The sequence below is a fragment of the Budorcas taxicolor genome, chromosome X, assembly GCF_023091745.1.
Source record: "Budorcas taxicolor isolate Tak-1 chromosome X, Takin1.1, whole genome shotgun sequence".
Lineage (NCBI taxonomy): Eukaryota > Metazoa > Chordata > Mammalia > Artiodactyla > Bovidae > Budorcas > Budorcas taxicolor.
This window is the reverse complement of record NC_068935.1, coordinates 87,479,703-87,500,389: the sequence shown is the minus strand read 5'-3', so window position 1 is coordinate 87,500,389 and position 20,687 is coordinate 87,479,703. Positions and strand designations below refer to the sequence as shown.

At 42.7% G+C, this 20,687-nt stretch overlaps 1 protein-coding gene across 1 annotated transcript; it reads right to left on the bottom strand.

The window, feature by feature from the left end:
• Window positions 1-2,192: 2,192 nt before the first annotated feature.
• Window positions 2,193-4,643, bottom strand: USP27X (ubiquitin specific peptidase 27 X-linked). The gene is made up of 2 exons (XM_052662710.1): window positions 4,620-4,643; window positions 2,193-4,385 (listed from the first exon to the last, which is right to left on the bottom strand). The coding sequence occupies exons 1-2, from the start codon at window positions 4,641-4,643 to the stop codon at window positions 2,193-2,195; spliced, it is 2,217 nt and encodes a 738-aa protein (XP_052518670.1).
• Between the last annotated feature and the right edge of the window lie 16,044 nt (window positions 4,644-20,687).

Here is a 20,687-nt window from a genome sequence, read left to right as displayed (position 1 = left end):
TAGATGTTCTTTATACTATCTGGTTTGTTTTTTTTTAAGTTTCCTATAAAATAGAAATCACTTCCAAACAAAAGCGTTTTACAAACGTGAAAGTGTCTGTGCAAGCAGTCAGGATCTGGTGGACATGCCCGACTGAACTTTCCCTGTGGGAGGGATGAGAAAGGAGGACGTGGCTGTCTTCCCAGGCAGGGCTCCCACACATCCCAAAGGGAAGTCAGATACCTGCATGAAGTTGCCAAGTGGCATCCAAGGCCACTTGCCTCTTGCTCTCCCCCAGCCTACAAGATATCAAACAAAACACTTTTTACATTTTCTCCTGAGGATGATGAGCCCTGGGGGTGGGGAGTGAGGAAAATTTGGTTATAAAAGGAAGGTGTTTGGGTTTATTCACTCATCCAGAAAATGTTTCAAATACTATGTCCTAGGGGCTGGTCTAGGGGCTGAGAATGCAGCCCAGGGTACAAGAGGAGACACAATCCCTGTCCTAAAAATGCCTGTGAGCTAGTTGGGGATGCAGCCACAACCACACAAATAAACATATATTACCAAATGAGCTGACCATGAAGTAGATTTGGGGAGCCATGGGAGGAGCCCAGCCTTTTACCAGAGCCAGTGGATACAAGTCCCATGGGTCTGAAATGTTTAGTTCCCCTCCCCCTCATATTTTCTAAGTAACATGTCCTTTTGTATCTGATGAAGAGGATAAAAGAAGGAACCACCACCAGGGCTTAACCCGACCTGGGCACATCCCATTTGTTTGGGCTTAGCCCTCTGTGAGAATCAGGGAGGGGGCCAACATGTCACTCCCCTGCTGTCCCTGGGCTGGGAGACCAGTGAGCTTTATAAGTTTTTTCATGATCTATGCCTGCAGGTGGATGCAGCCATGTCCATAACACTTCTGGAGGGCAAAGACCACCAACACCCTCACGTGGAAGCCTAGCAGCCTACTGGCCCCGAGTCCCATCCCTGGGGTGCTGAGTCATGATAACAACATGACAGTCTTCCAATTGGACAGAATAATGACTTTGAGGGGGGACACCTGTGATTCTCCCCCGAGTCCTGAATGTGGCACTGACTGTAATGCCCTGTACCCAAGGGACAATAGTGGAATCTGCTGCCTTGGGGCTCGGAAAAAAAAAAAAAAAAAGTACTGGGGAGGAAGTTATAAGTGTGTATGTGTGACTATCTGACACAGTGTGTGCCATTTTTGTCCGTGGGTCTCAGGTAGGGCTGACCCTCACCTCTAACGCATTCTGGTCCTGGACCAAAGAAGTTTCAGATCCAACAAATGTTCACTGAGCCCGTACAAAGTCCCAAGCCTTTTTAATTAATACTTTGACACATTTTATATCACTTAATCTTTAACAATAACCCGTTAAGGTAGGAATTATCTGCATTGTACAGATGAGAAAACAATCGCAAAGAGGTTCATTGATTTGCTCAAGTATATCATACAGCTTTTTTTTTTTAAACACTCACACACTAAACTCTTAGCTGAGGCCTGTCTGTGTTGGTTGTTTACCTTACAGTGTTTCTTGTCTTCTCTACCTTTGGAGCAATTGCTCCCCTTATACAAAAGCCCCCTTTTCTTGTTTCACAGGCCCACATGGGCTTTTCTTTAATACTGCATTTAATAGCACAAAAAAATCACGAATACAAAGAAACTGGCAAAGGTGTTTGTCAATGAAATATCCCTGCTTCCTCCGCTTTTCCACTTTCCTACCCATATACGTAATGGGCTACATTTGTATAAGCTTTTCTTTATTCTCCCCCAAACATATAACTGTTATGTGATTGGTCAGTTGAAGCTGAAACACCCATGGAGAAAGATGTTTTACAGTTACAAGGGCACACATCCCCCCCCCACACCACCCCCCTCCCACCCCACACTTTCCCACACAATCTTTTGGAGGAATATAGGATATGGACCAGTGTCTGATTTCCCTGCTCCTGCCTGCCCCGCCCAGAGCATCCTGCCATTTAATCTTCCTTTAAGTGACTGCTTAGACTAGAGCCTCTTCTCCCGCCCCTTCTATTCCTCTTCCAGTCAGGACCTTTTAGACACTGGAAACTGTTCAATTCTTACTCTGTCAGGCCCGTGGGCCATGCAAGTAGGTCCTTTAAATCTTGATGCCAGCTGTAGTATGGGCACTGTCATCTTCCACTCCAGGTAGGTAGGTCTGTGTGTCACTTCAGTAGGCTTGTGTATTCACTTCTTTCACTTTTTCTGATTCATGTTCCAGGACCTGTTTGTGATAGAACAGTAAATACCCTTCACTGTCCAGCACGTCCTTAATACTGGCCTTGGTGATGACGGCATCATCACACTTGAACCACTGGTCCTTGTGGTGCCGGATGAAGCTGGTGTAGTGGCCACTCTCCAGGGTTCCTTGGTGATTAACCACAGCAAACAAGGAATACTTATTCTCATCATTTCCACTATTGGTTGGCAGCTGCAACTGTCCATTCATCCTGCTCTCTTTACTCGAGGCCATGAACGGTGTCATATCCAGCTCCAGAGGAAAGGATATGTATGTAGTGATCTTGCGCCTCTGTTTGGCTGAGTGTTCAAACCGTTTGAAATGAAAACAGGCAACGACAGGTAATTTATTCATTGTGAGCTGTTTGGTAGATTCCTGGTAGCTTTGGCAACTACCACACTTGATTTTGGCACTGCTTCCTAAGTGCTCTGGCCTCGTAAACCTTCGCAGGCAGTCCGTGAGGGTAGTGATTCCTGGTATGTGGCTTTCCCCGTTAACACTGCTCTCCCTCCCTGGGCTCATCGGCCAGAAGGAGGTACAAGAGCCAGGCAAGTCCAAACTGATGTCCCAGCATGGGTCTATTGTGGTGGAGACACCATGACAGGCTTGACAGGTGACATCAGATTGCAGGCCACCTGTGAAAATTTGGTCAATGATGCAGTTACAGTGGTTGGGATTGCTGGCTGCCTTCCCAGCATCATCACCTTTGCAGTGCCTGTGCAGGACATCTAACGCTGCAATGAGAAACTCATGTGCATCCTGTTGCCTGTACCCTGCTAAATGCCGTGCATGTATCCATACCAGGTGCAGTAACTTATAGGGAACATGAGGAGACGGGTTTCCAGAATACAACTCTCGAAAAAGCGAAGACATCTCACAGACCAGACACAACTCCGGACTCGGCATTTCACATCTGTGCCTGTCAGAGAGGAAGAAATCTCTCAGGATCGGAGTGTGGGTAAGGGCCTGGACGATGCAGTTCATAAAGCACGTGTTGCCAAGATTGATCAGTCCTCTTAAACCGATGGTAAAGCTGGAGGCGATTCTTCTTCTCCTTGGGTTATGGCCCAGCAGTTCTAACTCAGGTTTGGTTGTCTCCCAGGTTGGATACTTCTCACCGAGGCCTGGCATTGAATACTGCTGGTGAGAAACCTCGGTCGAGGTGGAGGCTTGTAATTTCAAAGCTTCCCCTTGCTCTTCTTTGGCAATTTGCTCAATGTCTCTGTCATATACATAGTCCTTACACATAAAGCAGTATATACCTCCGTAATAAAGGTCTACTGCTAAGTTGTGTTGTTTCGTCTCGGCGTGCTCATGAATGTGCTTCTCTGTGAAGCAGCCAAAGAAGACACAGGAAAGGCAAGAGTGGAGTCTGTTCAAATGGGTGCCGCACACATGGCAGATACACGACTTTGCCTTGCTTTTCCTGGTCTCTGGGGTTCCACACCACACGAAGCACTGGTAGATCACCCGCAGTTCCTGCCTCCAGTTCTCTCCCACCTTAAAGCTGTTCACGTGGGAACAGCCTGGTGGACCCACCGCGAAATCCACATCCAGGCACCCGCCCCCAGGGCCGCGCCGGGGCCGGGGCCGGGGCGGGGGCCGTGGCCTAGGCTGCGGCGGGGTACGGAGCCGGGTCTGCGGCCGCGGCCGGGGTCGGCGGCGGGGGGCACGGCTGCGCCGCGGGGAAGGATCGGGGGGCCGCGGGGGGTCGGAGGGAAGGGTGGGGAGAGGAACCTCGTCTCTGCCGCCGCTACCGCCACTCCGCGCCGGGTTCTCATCCTCAGGCTCCTGCTTCGGCTCCCCCTTCGGCTCCTGCTCCGCCTCCCGTGCCGGCTCGGGTTCAGGTTCGGGCTCCAGCTTGAGCTCTACCCGGCGTCCCGGACCCTCCACAGTCTCCACCTTCCCGGTGGCGTCCACCTTCCCAGCCGCCTCCACCTTCCCCGCCGCCTCTACCTTCCCTTCCACCTTCGCCTCCGCCTTCTCCGCCGTCTCTGCCGTCTCCGCCTCCTCTGCTCCTCCGCCTCCACTGGCAGCGGCTCCTCCCCCTAATCGCAGGGCTGGGGCGGCCACTGGGCGTGGCGGCGCGGGGGCCACGCAGACCAGGGGTGTCCCCCGTCCGGCCTGAGGGAGCGCGGTGGCTGTGGCAGCTGGACCCAAAAGGGACTTTCACTGAAGGAGGCGGCGGCGGAAGCAGGCGACGCCCCCGGGAATCCTCCTGCCGTAGCCCCCTAGCGGAGGCCGCTCTGCAGCCAGGCCCGGTTTCCTTTAATTCAATATTTCCCAAACTTGCTTGTTCACGAGAATCACGTGGGGAGCGTGTTAAAATTACAGATTCCTCGGCTCCACCAGCCCCACTGAATCAGAATCTCGAAGGAACATGCTCCGGAACCTGTATCTTTAACTAGGGCCCGAGAAGATTCTTATGAGCAGGCAAGTTTGAGAAACACAGCTCTAATTCATTGAGGCTGGCGGGAAGGGGGGCGGGGACCGCGCAGTCTCTTTAAGGCGCTTCCAGTTCTCGGCTCCAATCGCTGCTCTGACCCCTTTCATCGTCTCCTCCCCTCTCTCCGTCCTTCCCTTCGTCCATGCAGCCTCCCCCAGCACTGCGGGGCCAGGGATAGAGAGATATCCTAGTCCAGAAACGTCCCTGGGGCTGGGAAACATCCCCCCAGAGGCCGAGTCGCGAAGAGCGCTGGCAGAAGCAGTGATCAGCCAGCATCTCTGAGGCTGAACAGGTTCCCATCCCTGTCTGAGGCTCCCCGCCCACCCCAGGTTCTGCCCTGCCCCATAAGAACGAAGCTCCATTCTGGAGCAGGCCTGGACCCCAGATACAGAGGGGCAGAGCTCCCAAAGCCATTGGGCCCCAAGAGGCACATCCCATGCCCATCTTATCGGTGCTCTGCACAGTCCGTGCCTGCTCCTCGCCTCCCCTGCACCTCCCCTGCACCTTTCCCTCGGGCTCCCAAGGCCACGGGTGGGCTGAGGTCTTGGCAGCCAGCCTTCTGGCCCAGGAGACGCTGAACCAGCTGCCCCGGGGGTGGCGGGATGGAAAAGGCACAACAAAGCCAGGCCTACTGCTGGCATCTCTCCTACAGCTGAGAGAGGGGCCTGAACTACAGGACACTGTCCCAAGACCCTCAAGCCCAGCAGAGGCCCAGCCCAGGCAGCAGGTGGGAGTGGCAGGGAACCAGCTTCCATGTGTAGAGCCGCCAGTCAGGGGGAGGGGCGGCCATGCATCATCTTCAGGGCACGGCTGTGCTGAGCTGGGAGCCATGGGGAGCAGCACCAAGGGGCTTAAGAAGACTGAGCCCAGAGCAAGTGGCTTGGGTCTTGGGCAACTTGGAGATGTTGGGAAGCAGCTGCAGGTGCTGGTCCCGGGCAGTGCAGCCCAGGGCAGGTGTCAGGATGAGGCTTACGAGGAGCAGAGTGTCGGGGACAGTGTGTTTCAGGAAGAGTCTGGTGCCTGAGCCCCAGTGATGGCAGCCCTTGGCCCAGTACACACTGCCGGGTCTGTAGGGCTGTGCTGCCTTATTACATTGTGGCCGAGTTCTCCCTGGTTAGTGTGGATATCACCCCTCCACCTGGCCCCCTCCTCCAGGTTAGGGGGCAGTGTGTAGGCCTCCCAGGGTCAGCAGCAGGAGTTGGTTGTCAGGAATCATGAGCCCTTAAGGAGGATAGAGGACTTCCCTTGTGGCTCAGCTGGTAAAGAATCTACCTGCAATGTGGGAGACCTGGGTTCGATCCCTGGGTTGGGAAGATCCCCTGGAGAAGGGAAAAGCTACCCACTCCAGCATTCTGGCCTGGAGAATTCCATGAACTGTATAGTCCATGGGGTCACAAAGAGTCGGACACCACCCAGCGACTTTCACTTTCTTTAAAGAGGATAGAATGCTGGTTCCCATACACCTGAGGTCCCCTGAACTGCCCTGGTGCCTCCCCTTCCTAAGCCAACTCTTGTTCCCATCCGTTGAAGCATCCCAGTATACTTCCAATAAATGCCTGCCCTTTTTGGCCTGCAACAAGAGGAACTACAACTAGAGCACCCACTGAAGGAATCCTGCTCCTATAAGGGTGGGGGCGGGGAGGCACAAGAAATACTCTCATCCCACCTCCACAGGGTAACAGACATCAAAGTGACCTAAAAATCTCAGTGTACCAAGGCTATCTCCCACTGATGACTAACCACGGCAACCTGACAGCTTTACTGATCATCTTCCTGCAGAAGCCCACATGTCCAGCATGTCAAGGAAGAAGCAGAGGCTGGGGCGGTGCAGGGGGGAGTGTGGGGTAGGGAGGCGGGGTGTGCACTCTGCCATCCACTCACTCAACAAATGTCTATTCAGCGCCAACCCAGACCAGGTGTTGCACTTGGAGCTGTGAAACCAGCACCGAACCAAACAAACTTACCCCAGGGGCCAGAAACAGGAGTGGGTTCCCCAAAAGGCAGACTGAGGAAGTGTCTAGGTCACCAGTAGAGAAGAGACACCAAAAACAGCAGAATCAAGAAAAGAATATCAGAAGTAGTTTATTTGATTTTTTTTTTTTTTAAGCAGTCCTCATGGGAAAAGTCAGAATTTTGTTGCACTTCTTACATTCCTTTCCTGATTGCATGTTGCTTTTGCTCTGAATCACATGGAGAGGGGCAGGTGTCAGCATAATCCTTTTGATGCTTCTTGCTTGTTTGAGTCTGGATTCAGTCCCAGGCAAATGCTACCATCTCAGTCTCACAAAGACCTGATAGACGCGTAGCTGAAGGGGCTGACCTAAAGAGAGACCCCTTCCTCACTGCAGCACCTTGCCTGGAGTTGAATACAACTCTGGCCACAAGGTGGCAAATGAGTATATGACGCTCCCCCTGATATTTATTTTGTATGTTTATATAAAACTATTGGTTTATAACAATGCTCTCTAAAAATATTTTTAATGTTGTGCTCCTTCACACATATTTAGGTTGACATCTCAAATTTTGCATCCAAAATGTCAAGCTGCAAATAATGTGATTTCTGACAAATATGAACATTCACAAACAAAGCATCCTAGTTTTATGTGAAAACAGTGAAACCTAAATCTGTTAGTGATTTGAGAGCCACCATCATCAGTTTTAAAAATTCATAAATGAGCTCTTCTTTGACAGTTTGGGAAGTATAAATTTTCCCTTTTCTCCCTGAGTTCTCAATTCCATCTTATTCTTATAACAGAATTTTATCCCAATAATACATATTTTTTACATTTGAAATGATTTTATTAATTATCCTACCAGATTTCTCTGTAGCAAAAATATGTGTATATTTTGCTATTTAAATGCTTTTTAAAAGTTCCTGTGATCCTAAAGCTGTAAGTATTGTTCATAATTTAGTCTTGCTTGTGTTATCATGACAATTAGTATTGGAATACAATGGATCAAAAAATTATAAACATGACAAATTTTAATGTGTAATTATTAAAAAACAAAAATTTACTAGTGATATAAGTCTTTTTTTAAAAAGGTGGTGAGTGACTTAATAGATAAATATTGCTAATTTTAGAATGAGGCAGAATTCAGCATCAGTTCTCTTACAACTTTTTGTTTGGTTAAACGGCACATAAAAACATTGTTAAGCCACACATAGAAACATTCCTAAGTAAATAGGAATGGACATTTTGTTTTAGAAATGTCACTCAAGTATTTGAATTCCTTTGAAGACATATGGGGGAAAATTATAGAATGATTTATCTTCAAAATTATTTCTCATGATTTGTCAGCTGACAGCTCAGTTGGGTTTGCCTTCAGTTTTACTGGAAACCAGCCGAGTTGAAACAGGATTTGATACCAATATATTCATTTGTTAGGCCAGTTTGTTTCTTCACCATTGGCAGCAGTGTTTGGAACTGTCTTTCTGGTACCCTGAGGATTTTACACTGTGGGGCAGTGCACCCAGGTAAGATTTGGGATGGATCAAAGATATGTTTTTCTTTTGTAAAGTGCAAAGAGAACTATTTGTGAAAAGGGAGATGGAAAAAGAGAACCGGCTTAATTTTTTCACTACTAGTGTATTCTCTAGCAGATCAATTTTAGGAAATATGAAAATGAAATTTGAGGATGTAGAAATTGATCCCCTTCAAACTCTAAGTGCTTATTTACCCCTCGGAATGTCTTCCTATACCCCCAGGGTAATGCACACTCCACTTTTAAGGTTACTGGTTTATATTTATTATTATAAAAGCAATATATATATAATATTTGTAGTTTTAAAAAGAGATGAAAGAAGGCATAACATGAAAAGTTAAAGCCCCTCCCCTGCCAATCAAACCCAGTTTTAGTCCCCCCAAACAGCCACTTGTTAACAGTTTCTCATGTATCCTTTGAGAAATTTTCTATGCCAGTACAAGCATGTTCCATACAGTTATCCTTTTTATGAAAAATAAATGAGGCTGTAATATACATATGGATCAACAACTTAGCATTCTATGCTAGACATCAGGCATAAGTTGATGTGCACAACCAATGCAATGCCAATAAAAACATCAGTAAATTTTTTGGAGGAAATTTTTACAAAATTAATACGGAGAAATAAAAGGCATTTCCTCCTTCTTCATTTCTCCTTCCTCTCTGAAATGAGGATTTAATGGCTATAGCTGAGTAGCCATCTTGCAATCAAAAACTGATTACCTCAGGACCTAATCTTACATGAGAAAAAAATAGCATATTATGGTACCAACTCTGAAAGGTACATCTCTCTTTGTGCTTCAATATCTCTGAAATCTTTGAATGACAGCTTCTGGATTATATTTGCCAGCATTTATTTCCTCTTTCTTGGTACATAAAATAATGATGTGTCCTAGAATCAATATAATACTCAAAGCATCATCCTATTTAAGCCTTTGTTATTTGGATCCCTGTTATGCGTAGCTGAATATAATTCCCAAGTGATAGCAGGCTTTTCATTTCACTCCTAGCAAAGTCCCAAGTCCTTATCCTGGCCTTTAAAGTCCTGTAGAATCTGGCCTCTGTCTCTTAGACCTCGCTTTCTATCAACTCAGCCTTGCCTTGAACAAATTATGTTTACTGCTATTCCTTGAATAAGCTAAGCTGGCTCCTGCTTCCAAGCCTGTGCCCTTATTGTTCCCTCTTCTTGGAAAGCTGTTCCCCTGGAAATCCTCATGACTTTCTCCCTCACTTTTTCAGATCACTGCTTAACTATCATCTTTTCTCAGAGTTCTTGACCTTTTTATAAAATGATACCCCATTCCTGCTGCTTTTTATTTAAAAAACTATTACTACATGATGTATTAAATATTACACACACACACACACACACACACAGACACACACACTTACTACAGTGTAAACTCCATGAGAGTAAGATGTTCACCATTCTATGCCCAGTGCATCTTTGGCATTTAATACATATGTAAATATATGTGAAATAAATTAATGCTTTTCATCATGAGTGAAGTCAACCATATGTCAGTCATGTCCGACTCTTTGTGACCTCATGGACTGTAGCCCGGCAGACTCTTCTGTCCATTGGATTCTCCAGGCAAGAATACTGGAGTTGCCATTTCCTCCTCCAGGGGATCTTCCCAACCCAGGGATCAAACATGGGTCTCCTGCATTGCAGGCAGATTCTTTACCTTCTGAGCCACCAGTTAACCATATTTTCATGTTTATTGAATATTTCATATTATGTTTTTGTGAACTGCATGTTTACATCCTTTGCCTAATTTTCTTTTGGCTTCTTAGTAACCCTGATAATAAGTAAAATTTACATGGTGCTTGAGTATACCAAGAGTCAGTCTATTAAACTGCTTAACCCTCTCTACAATATTAAGTAGTAGGTGTTGTTATAATCGGAGAAGGCAATGGCACCCCACTCCAGTACCCCTGCCTGGAAAATCCCATGGATAAAGGAGCCTGGAGGGTCGGACACGACTGAGTGACTTCACTTTGACGTTTCACTTTCATGCATTGGAGAAGGAAATGGCAACCCACTCCAGTATTCTTGCCTGGAGAATCCCAGGGATGGGGGAGCCTGGTGGGCTGCCATCTATGGGGTCGCACAGAGTCGGACACAACTGAAATGACTTAGCAGTTGTTATAATCCCCATTTTACAGTTAAGGCAACTGAGACGTAAAGAGATTAAGTGAAACCCAAGGTCACACAGCTAGTAAATGATGGACCCGGGATTCAAACCCAGCAGTTAGAATCTAGACTTTGGACTCCTAACTACTAAGGTATTAGTCCTTTGGCTGTCATGTTCGAGTACATGTTTATTTTCCCATTCATCATTTAACTATTGCATTTTATTTTATTTTTTTAACCATGTGATGTTTGTTGTTGTTCATTCGCTAAGTTGTGTCTGATTCTTTGTGACCTCCACAGACTGTAGCACACCAGGCTCCCCTATCCGTCACCATCTCCCAGAGTTTGCTTAACATTATTATATAGTCAAGATTCACAAACTTTTCTTTATGGATTCTGGATTTTAGTTTCTCAGGTTTTTTGTTTTGCTGATTGTAAACATGTAGAGCAAGGGCAGAGGTCCTGAGATAAAAAAGAGTTTGATGATTTTAAGAAATGAAAATATGTCCAGAATGGCTTGAATTTGGTGACCAAGAAGGAGGAGAGTGGTACAAGATGACCAAGATAGAGATGTAGGCAGGAACCAGATCACCTGGAGCCTTATAGACCATTATGTAGGATTTAAATATTATGTCAATTATGATGGGAATTTTTGAGGGTGTTAGCAAGGGAATGACATGATATAATTTATGATTTTCATACAATGATTATACTCAAATGATAGTAAAAGTAGGGCTTCCCTGGTGGCTCAGCAGTAAAGAATCCACCAGTAATGCAGGAGACAGCCAGTAATGCAGGAGACACAGGTTCAATCCCTGGGTAGCAAGATCCTGTGGAGAAGGAAATGGCAACCCACTCCAGTATTCTTGCCTGGGAAATCCCATGGACAGAGAAACTTGGCAGGCTACAGTCTGTGGGGTCACAAAGAGTTGGACATGACTTAGCAACTGAACAACAGCAAAGTTATTTAAACCTCATAATACCCTGACGAAGTAAATCCCAATATTATTCTCACTATACAAATGAAACTGAGGTTCAAAAACAATAAATGCCTCAAATTTGCTTATGCTTTCTCTCTGCTTCTATACCTGTTCCCATTCAGAATATACATACTATCAACAATGAGATCTGACACCTACTTTTTCCAGCCCTCAGTGGTCTGTGAGTCTTCACTGGGCTAAAAAAAAGGCGGGGGGGAATGGCAAGTTCACTCAGCACGAAGCCCTTAGATCTGGAAGCTGGTCAGGCAGGTTCTTCCCATCCCATTTGGATCATGCCAAGCCGTCCTAAGCTCAGGAATAGCCAGTCTCCCGGCCTGGTCATGATGACCAAGGTAGCCAGCTCAGCAGCTCTGCTCATCATTGTAGCAGGACAAAGACTTGCAGCCTGCATCCCCAGAGCCATACTAGTAACCAGGGAGCTGAACTGGAGGCTCATCAGGCTCCCCCACAGGCTTCCAGAAGGTGCAGGCTCTACAGAAGGAAGCAGTAGGCTAGTGGTATGGAAGGGGGCAGAGAATGGAAGTCAAGGTATTCTTCAAGCACACATTTACCCCTGGGTAGCCTGCGCCCCTGTGATCCCAATGGCCCAGGCCCTTTTCTGGCTGAAAGAAAGGAAAGACTTACAGAGAGAGCAAAGTCAGGCTTGTGACAGATGACAGCAAAGATATAGATTATACTGCATCATATCCTGATGAGCCATTTTCCCAGTTTTCACAACGTATTGATTCCAGTAGTCTGTTTCTTAGCTTCCATCAGTCTTCAGCAGCTCTGGCTATACCCCTTCAGACTGCTGCCCCATTTGACTTATACTTTTTTCTTTCTTTTTTTTTTGTTATTGAGGTACAGCTTATATACAGTGTTGTATTAGCTCCAGGTGTACAGCAAAGTGATTTTATATATATATATATATATATATATATATATATATATATATATATATACACACACATATACAGTGTTGAGTATAGTTCCCTGTGCGACACAGGGTTCCTTGTTGTATCTTTTTTATATGTAGCAATTTATATCAGTTTGTGTCTGCTATTCCCAAACTCCTAATTTATCCTTCTCCCCAGCCATTCCCCTCTGATAACTGTAAGTCTGTTTTCTATGTCTGTGAGTCTGTTTCTGTTTTTTAAATAAGTTCATTTGTATCATGTTTTAAAGATTCCACATGTAAGTGATATCTTGTGATATTTGTCTTCACCTGACTTACTGCACTTAGTATGATAATCTCTAGTCCATCTATGTTACTGCAGTGACATACTTTTGATTCCTTACCTCTCTGCGTCATAACATGGACTCAAAATCCTTTACCATAAAGCATAGGTAGTATGCTACCTTTTGTGTAAGAAAGTTGAGGAAATATAAACATTTATAGAAACATTATGAACTTATGGTTTATTTCTTTTTCTCTTTCTAAAAATATTTCCTAGCTCTGTCCACTGAAAAAACGTAGCAGCAATGATAACCTACTAGCAACGAGTATGTTTGTTGCCTGGATTGTGGTCTGTAAATATCATTTTGTACCAAAAGGAATCAATCTTCCTTGAAAAAATAATGATTTACACGTATATAACAGGAAATTGTACAAAATTATCCTGGGACATCTTTTTTATCAAAAAACAAGGGTGATATCAAAGACTCATGTAGTCATGGCAAAGGAACACAGGGTCCAAGATGAAGGGGAGGTCCCATTTGCCTATATTGGGACAATTAGAGCATCAAAAAATCTGCAACTAATCAAGCATCAAATGTATAAAATATGAGTTCATAATGATATTAAAAAACGTTGGTCACCCCTAGATGGTTGTAGGGCACCAAGTTATTGTTGCAAAAATTAATAAAAATAAAAACCAAGAATTATTGCATCTTTCACATAGTTAATGATATTCTTCTTTATGTAGTAATTGCAGATAGCAAATGCAGAAGGAATGATAAAATTATTATATCACTATTTATAATCTCTCAGTTCAGTTCAGTTCAGTCTCTCAGTCATGTCCAACTCTTTGCAACCCCATGGACTGCAGCACGCCAGGCCTCCCTGTCCATCACCAACTCCTGGAGCTTACTCAAACTCATGTCCATTGAGTCGGTGATGCCATCCAACCATCTCATCCTCTGTCTTCCCCTTCTCCTCCTGCCTTCAATCTTTCCCAGCATCAGGGTCTTTTCAAATGAGTCAGCTCTTTGCATCAGGTGGTCAAAGTATTGGAGTTTCAGCTTCAGCATCAGTCCTTCCAATGAATATTCAGGACTGATTTCCTTTAGGATGGACTGGTTGGATCTCCTTGCAGTCCAAGGGACTCTCAAGAGTCTTCTCCAACACCACACTTCAAAAGCATCAATTCTTTGGCCCTCAGCTTTCTTTATAGTCCAACTCTCACATCCATACATGACTACTGGAAAAACCACAGCCTTGACTAGATGGACCTTTGTCAGCAAAATAATGTCTCTGCTTTTTAATATGCTGTCTAGATTGGTCATAACTTTTCTTCCAAGGAGCAAGCATCTTTTAATTCCATGGCTGCAGTCACCATCTGCAGTGACTTTTGGAGCCTCCCAGAAATAAAGTCAGCCACTGTTTCCCCATCTATTTGCCACAAAGTGATGGGACCGGTTGCCATGATCTTAGTTTTCTGAATGTTGAGCTTTTAAACCAACTTTTTCACTCTCCTCTTTCACTTTCATCAAGAGGTTCTTCACTTTCTGCCATAAGGGTGGTGTCATCTGCATATCTGAGGTTATAATCTCTAGTGAAATCTCTAATGAAATAATAAATCTAGACCATGGTTTCTCAACACCAACACTATTGACATTTGGGGCCAGATCATTCTTTATTTGGGGACTATCTATACACTGTATTAAGAGAATTTTTAGCAGCAACTCTGGTGCCTACTCACTAGATGCCGTTAGTACTGCCCCCAAGTTGTGACAATCAAAAATGTCTTCAGACATTGTTAAATGTCCCCTGAGGGACAAAATCATCTCTGCTTGAGAACCACTAATCTAGGGCAATGATCATGAATGAAAAAAAAGATTAAGCAAAGGATGATGGGGAGTTTTACAATGGAAGGATCAGATACCACCTGAACCCACTGATCAATTTTAGCATCACTAAGAATAGGACAGCTAGATATTATGTACCTTCTGATGTGATGCAGTGGGAATCATATATCCCCTATGATATATTGATTCAAAAAAAAAAAAACTGAACCTAAATCTAATCAGGGATGGAGCTCTAATTCCCAGTTAATGGTGATATAGGAAATAAAAGAACAAGTTCAGTGTCACCGCTAAGAAACAATCAGCCAAATCCAGAATGGAATTTTTAGGAAAAATAATCAATTTTTTAAAGTTATAAATGCCATTTAAAAGAAGATGAGGAAAACAACAAATGTTTAAATAAAACAACAGTAGCAATAAAGTAAGCTAATACTATATGATTCCACTATATGACATTCTGGAAAAGGGAAAACTATGGTGACAGTAAAAAAGATGAGTGGTTGCCAGGGGTTAGGGAGGATCAAGAATGAATAGACTGAGCACAGAGGATTTTAGGGCATTGAAACTACTCTGTATAAAATTATAATGGTGGATGTGAGTGGTGAGTGTGTGTGTGTGTGTGTGTGTGTGTGTGTGTGCGTGCGCGTGCGTCCTCAGTCACTCAGTCGTGTCTGAGTCTTTGTGACCCCATGGACTGTAACCCACCAGGTTCCTCTGCACATGGAGTTTTCCAGGCAAGAATACTGGAGTGGGTTGCCATTTCCTTCTCCAGGGGATTTTCCCAAACCAGGGATCGAATCCATGTCTCCTGTGTCTCCTGCATTGGCAGGCTGATTCTTTACCACTGTGCCACCTGGGAAGACCCCATAACGGTGGACACATGTCATTATAAACTTGTCTAAACCCAAAGTGTGTACAACACCAAGAATGAATCTTAATGTTAGGTGATTGTGATGTGTCAATGTAAGTTCATTAATTGTAAAAAAAATTTACCACTCTGGTGGGGGATGTTAATAATGGAGGTTATGCATGTGTGAGGGCAAAGCATATATGGTAATTTTCTGTACCTTTCACTCGGGTTTTTTGTAAACTTAAAACTGCTCTAAAAATTAAAGTCTGTTTTTTCTTCAGATTATTTTTATTGTTTCATTTAAATTATCAATCCATTTAGAACTTATTTAAAGTTTTGGCATAGTGAAATAACTGTGTTACATTTCCTAAAATTGATAGCTAGTTATCCCAATGCCATTTGTTATAATCATTATTTTTTCATTAATTTTAAATCTCATCTTTGTTGAGTATTTGATGTGTTCCTGGACTTTGTACTGTTTTGCTTCTTTTTCTTTCTACTCTTTTATGCTGGTTGGAAGTCTAAAGTCTATATCTAAGTGAAAAAGAAAGAATGAGAAAAAGAAAGATGGGAGACTTCCACATTCTTTTCTAGCTTTATTGAGGTATAATTTACAAGTAAAAATTGTATATATTTAAGGTATACTATGTGATATTTTGATATATGTATATATTGGGAAGTGATTACCACATGAAGGTAATCAACACATTCATCACCTCACATAGTTACCTTTTTGAAATCATGAGAACAGTTAAGATCTACTCTGTTAGTAAATTTCAAGTATGCAGTACAGTATTATTGACTTTAGTGACCATGCTGTGCATTAGATCTCCAGAACTTATTCATCCTATATAACTAAAACTTTGTACCCTTTGTCCAACATGTCCCCACTTCCCCCACTCTCCAGTTCATGAGAGCAATGTTCTATGCTCAGCTATATGAGTTGGACTTTTTAGATTCCACGTATAAGTGACATCATGCAGTATTTGTCTTTCTGTGCCTAACTTAGGAAATTTAAAGATTTTAAAAAGAGACTTAAGAGAGCTAACAACAAATGCATCATTGCATTTGGTTTGTGTCTTATTTTGAAAAAAAAAATCAGATTTAAAAATACTTCTTGAAACAATCACAGAAATTTGAATATGATTTAGTATTTGCTTACATTAAGGAATTATTAATTAGTAAATTATGATAATGACATTGTGATTATGTAAAAAAAGTATTTCCTCTTAGAGATGCTCACTCACATTGAATGAGATAATATAATATCTAGGATTTGAGTTTAAAAACTGCAACAGATCTTGGAGTGGAGAGAAATAAAACATGATTGGGAAAACGTTGAAAATTGTTGAAGCTGACTAAAGGGGGTTCGTTCTACTCATTTCTCTATTTTTGTGTATGTTTAAGTTTTTCCATAATAAAATAAAGTGTGAAAACAAACCAAGTGATACCTCTGTGTCTAGAAAGATGTGGTAGGTGTACTTCTCCCTATTTCTCCTGCTAAGTACAGTTTAAAACCTTTGACATTGGTTATAATACAAACATAAGAATAGTCTGAAAAGTAGACCAAAGAAGGCAGACTGTTGACCTCAGAGCCCGAGGAATAACAAAGCAGTGAGTTCCCTGAGGTTTTGTTTTATTTTGTTTTGCTTCATCTATCCTAGATCGGGTGCTAGAGAAGCTGAAAACCTGGAAGCATCAATGGGAATAAGCAAAAGCAAAAGAAAAAACACCTGCTCTCTCTAGGCAGAGGACCAGGAAAGGGACAACCTCACAAGATAGAAAAGTTTTAGATAATAACCACTCTACTCCAAGAAAATTCCCCAGAAAATATTAAGCCACTATCCATGCCAACAAAGGCCAATTGGAGAAGTTAAACTTACACCCTTGGCAGGCTGTAATATGCTACGGTGGTTTCAGAGAAAGATAAGTTCGGAGACTGAACTTTCATTCCTACTGGGCAATAACAAGGCCCCTTTGATGCATTGTCAGTGGAGACTACATGGAAAGGCAGGATTCATGCCCACCTGGTGATAACAAGGGGCCCTTCCTCTTGTACCCACTGGGCTGGTATCAGAGGAATCCCAGTAGAGAATTGGCACTTTTACTACCATCTAGCAGAAACTAGCATCCTTCCCCTAGTGTGGTGCTGCTGGAAGTCATGAGAACTATAGCAAGGCATTTCTTCTCCTCTCAGCCAGGGTGGTATCAGCAGAGGCATAGGGGAGAGCCAGAACTCCCACCTTGCAGATGGGGGTGAGGACACCCTCAACCCCTAGGTGTCAATGGAGGCTAAGTGAGGAACCAGGACTCCACTCCATCTGGCATCAATTAAGTGGCATTCCCCTTCCCCTGCCAGAGCAGTGTCAGAAGCATGATAAAAGCAAAAGATGTAAATACCATTCAGAGTCTCGTTAACATAATACCCAAAATGTACAGGTTTGAATAAAAAATCACTCATAATAGCAAAACCAGGAAAATCTCCACTTGATGAGAAATGACAACTAAAACTTACAAGCCATGTGACATAGATGTATATTAAGATGCTCCAATAAGCAATTACAAACACAACAGAAACAAATTTTTAAAAAGAAAGTCTCCATTCTGACCAGTGTGAGGTGATACCACATTGTAGTTTTGATTTGCATTTCTCTGTAATAATAATAACAAGCAATGCTGAGCATTTTTTCTTGTGTTTATTGGCCATCTGTATGTCTTCTTTGGAGAAATAACTATTTATGTCTTCTTCCCCTTTTTTGATTGGGTTGTTTGTTTTTCTGATATTGAGCTGCCTAAGCTGTCATTCCTTTAATGGCTCAGGGGGTAGAGAATCTGCCTGCAATGCAAGAAACACAGGAGACATGTGTTCGATCCCTGGCTTGGAAAGATTCCCTGGAAGAGGGAATGGCAACCCACTCCAGTGTTCTTGCCTGGAAAATCCCATGGACAGAGAAGCCTGGTGGGCTCCAGTCCATGGTTCGCAAAGTGTTGGACATGACTGAGCGACTAACACACACACCAGCTGCTTGTATATTTTGGAGATTAATCCTTTGTCAGTTGCTTCATTTGCTATTATTTTCTCCCATTCTGAGGGCTATCTTTTCATTTTGTCTATGGTTTCCTTTGCTGTGCAAAAACTTTTAAGTCTAATTAGACTGCATTTGTTTATTTTTGTATTTATTTCCATTACTCTAGGAGGTGGATCATAGAGGATCTTTGTGTGACATGTCATAGAGTATTCTTCCTATGTTTTCCTCTAGGAGTTTTATAGTTTCTGGTCTTACATTTAGGTTTTTAATCCATTTTGAGTTTATCTTTGTGTATGGTGTTAGGAAGTGTTCTAATTTCATTCTGTTACATGTAGCTGTCCAGTTTTCCAAGCACCACTTATTGAAGAGATTATCTTTTCTCCATTGTATATTTTTGCCTCCTTTGTCAAAGATAAGGTGCCCATAGGTGCATGGGTTTATCTCTGGGCTTTCTATCTTGTCCCATTGGTCTATGTTTCTGTTTCTGTGCCAGTACCATACTGTCTGGATGACTGTAGCTTTGTAGTACAGTCTGAAGTCAAGAAGGTTGATTCCTCCAGCTCCATTCTTCTTTCTCAAGATTACGTTCGCTATTCAGGGTCTTTTGTGTTTCCATACAAATTATGAAATTTTTTTCTAGTTCTGTGAAAAATGCCACTGGTAATTTGATAGGGATCATCAAAAGATCTACAAACAATAAATGCTGGACAGCATGTGGAGAAAAGACAATCCTCTTTCACTGTTATTTGGGAATGTAAATAGATACTGCCACTATGGAGCACAGTAAGGAGATTTCTTTAAAAACTAGGAATAAAACTACCATATGACCCAACAATCCTACTACTGGTCTTATACCCTGAGAAAACCATAATTCTAAAATACACATGTACCCCAATATTCATTGCAGAACTATTTACAATAGCTAGGACATGGAAGCAACTTAGATATCCATCAACAAATGAATAAATAAAGAAGTGTTGGTGCATACATACAATGGAATATTACTCAGCCATAAAAAGGAACAAATTTCAGTCAGTTCTAGTGAGGTGGATGGACCTAGAGCCTGTTATACAGAATGAAGTGAGTCAGAAAGAGAAAACACATACCATATATTAACACATATATATGAAATCTAGAAAAATGGTACTGATGAACTGATTTGTAGGGCAGTAGTAGAGACACAGACATTGAGAACAGACTTGTGGACACAGCAGGGGAAGGAGAGTATGAATTGAGAGAATGGCATTGAAACATATACATTACCATGTGTAAAATTAGATAGCTAATGGAAATTTGCTGTGTGGCACAGGGAGCTCAAATCCAGTAATCTGTGACACCTAGAAGGGTGCCATGGAGTGGGAGGTGGGAGGGAGGTTCAAGAGGGAAGGGACATACATATACCTATGGCTGATTCATGTTGATGTATGGCAGAAACCAACAACATTTTAAAGCAATTATCCTCCAATTAAAAATAAATAAAATTTTAAAATAATAAGACAAAAATAAGAAACATCTCATCAAAGAAATAGAATGTATAAAAAAGAACTAAATGGAATTTTTAAAACTAAAAAATGCAATAACTGAACATCTGTGTCATCAAAGTCAGGAAAGGAGAGGAGGAAAAAGGTAAACCTGGAAAAGTATTCAAAAAAATAATGGCTGAAAAACTCCCAAAAGACATAAACCTATAACTTCAAGAAGCTGAACAAACCCCAAAGTGTATACACGTAAAGAAATCCATGCCAAGATCCATCATACTCAAACTTCTGAAAACAAAGGACAAATAAAAAGGTTGCAAGAGAGAAATGATGCCTTGCCTTTAAGAGGAAAACAATTTGAATCACAGAGGATTTCTCATCAGAAATCATGGAGGTCAGAAGGAACTGACACAATACTTTTCAAAAGCTGAAGAAAACAACTGTCAATAGAGAACTCTGTGAAAATATCCTTTAGGAATGAAGGGGTAATCAGGGTATTCTCAGGTAAACTATGAGAATTTGCCACCAGCCAACCTATCCTGAAAGGATGGCTAAAAGAAATTCTCTAAACAGAAAGGAAATTATAAAAGAAGGAACCTGGGAACATCAGGAGGGAGATAAAGCATAACAGAAAGAGTAAAAATATGGATAGATACAATAGATTTTTCCTTCTCCAGTTGAGTTTTCTAAATTATGTTTGACGGTTGAAGTATAAAGTACCATCTGATGTGGTTTTCAATGTATGCAGAGGAGACTGTATAAGACAATTATACTGTAACTGAGTAAGATTTCCACATTCCCTCCAAACTGGGAAAATGTTGATACCAGCAGACTATGATAAGTTATGTATGTGTAATACCTAGAGAAAAACCTCTCTCTTTCTAAATAGGTGAAGAGACGTACCATGTTCGTGAGTTGGAAGACTCAGCATACAAAGATGTCATTTCTCCTTCAAATTTATATACAGCATTATTTAATGCAATTTCTATGAAGCTCTCA

Bases quoted from the DNA above. Each gene is read 5' to 3' on its own strand.
- USP27X (XM_052662710.1), bottom strand. From the start codon at position 4,643: ATGTTCCTTCGAGATTCTGATTCA. The intron at 4,386-4,619 runs GTGGGGCTGGTG...GCGCTCCCTCAG, and splicing joins TCCTTCGAGATTCTGATTCA to GCCGGACGGGGGACACCCCT.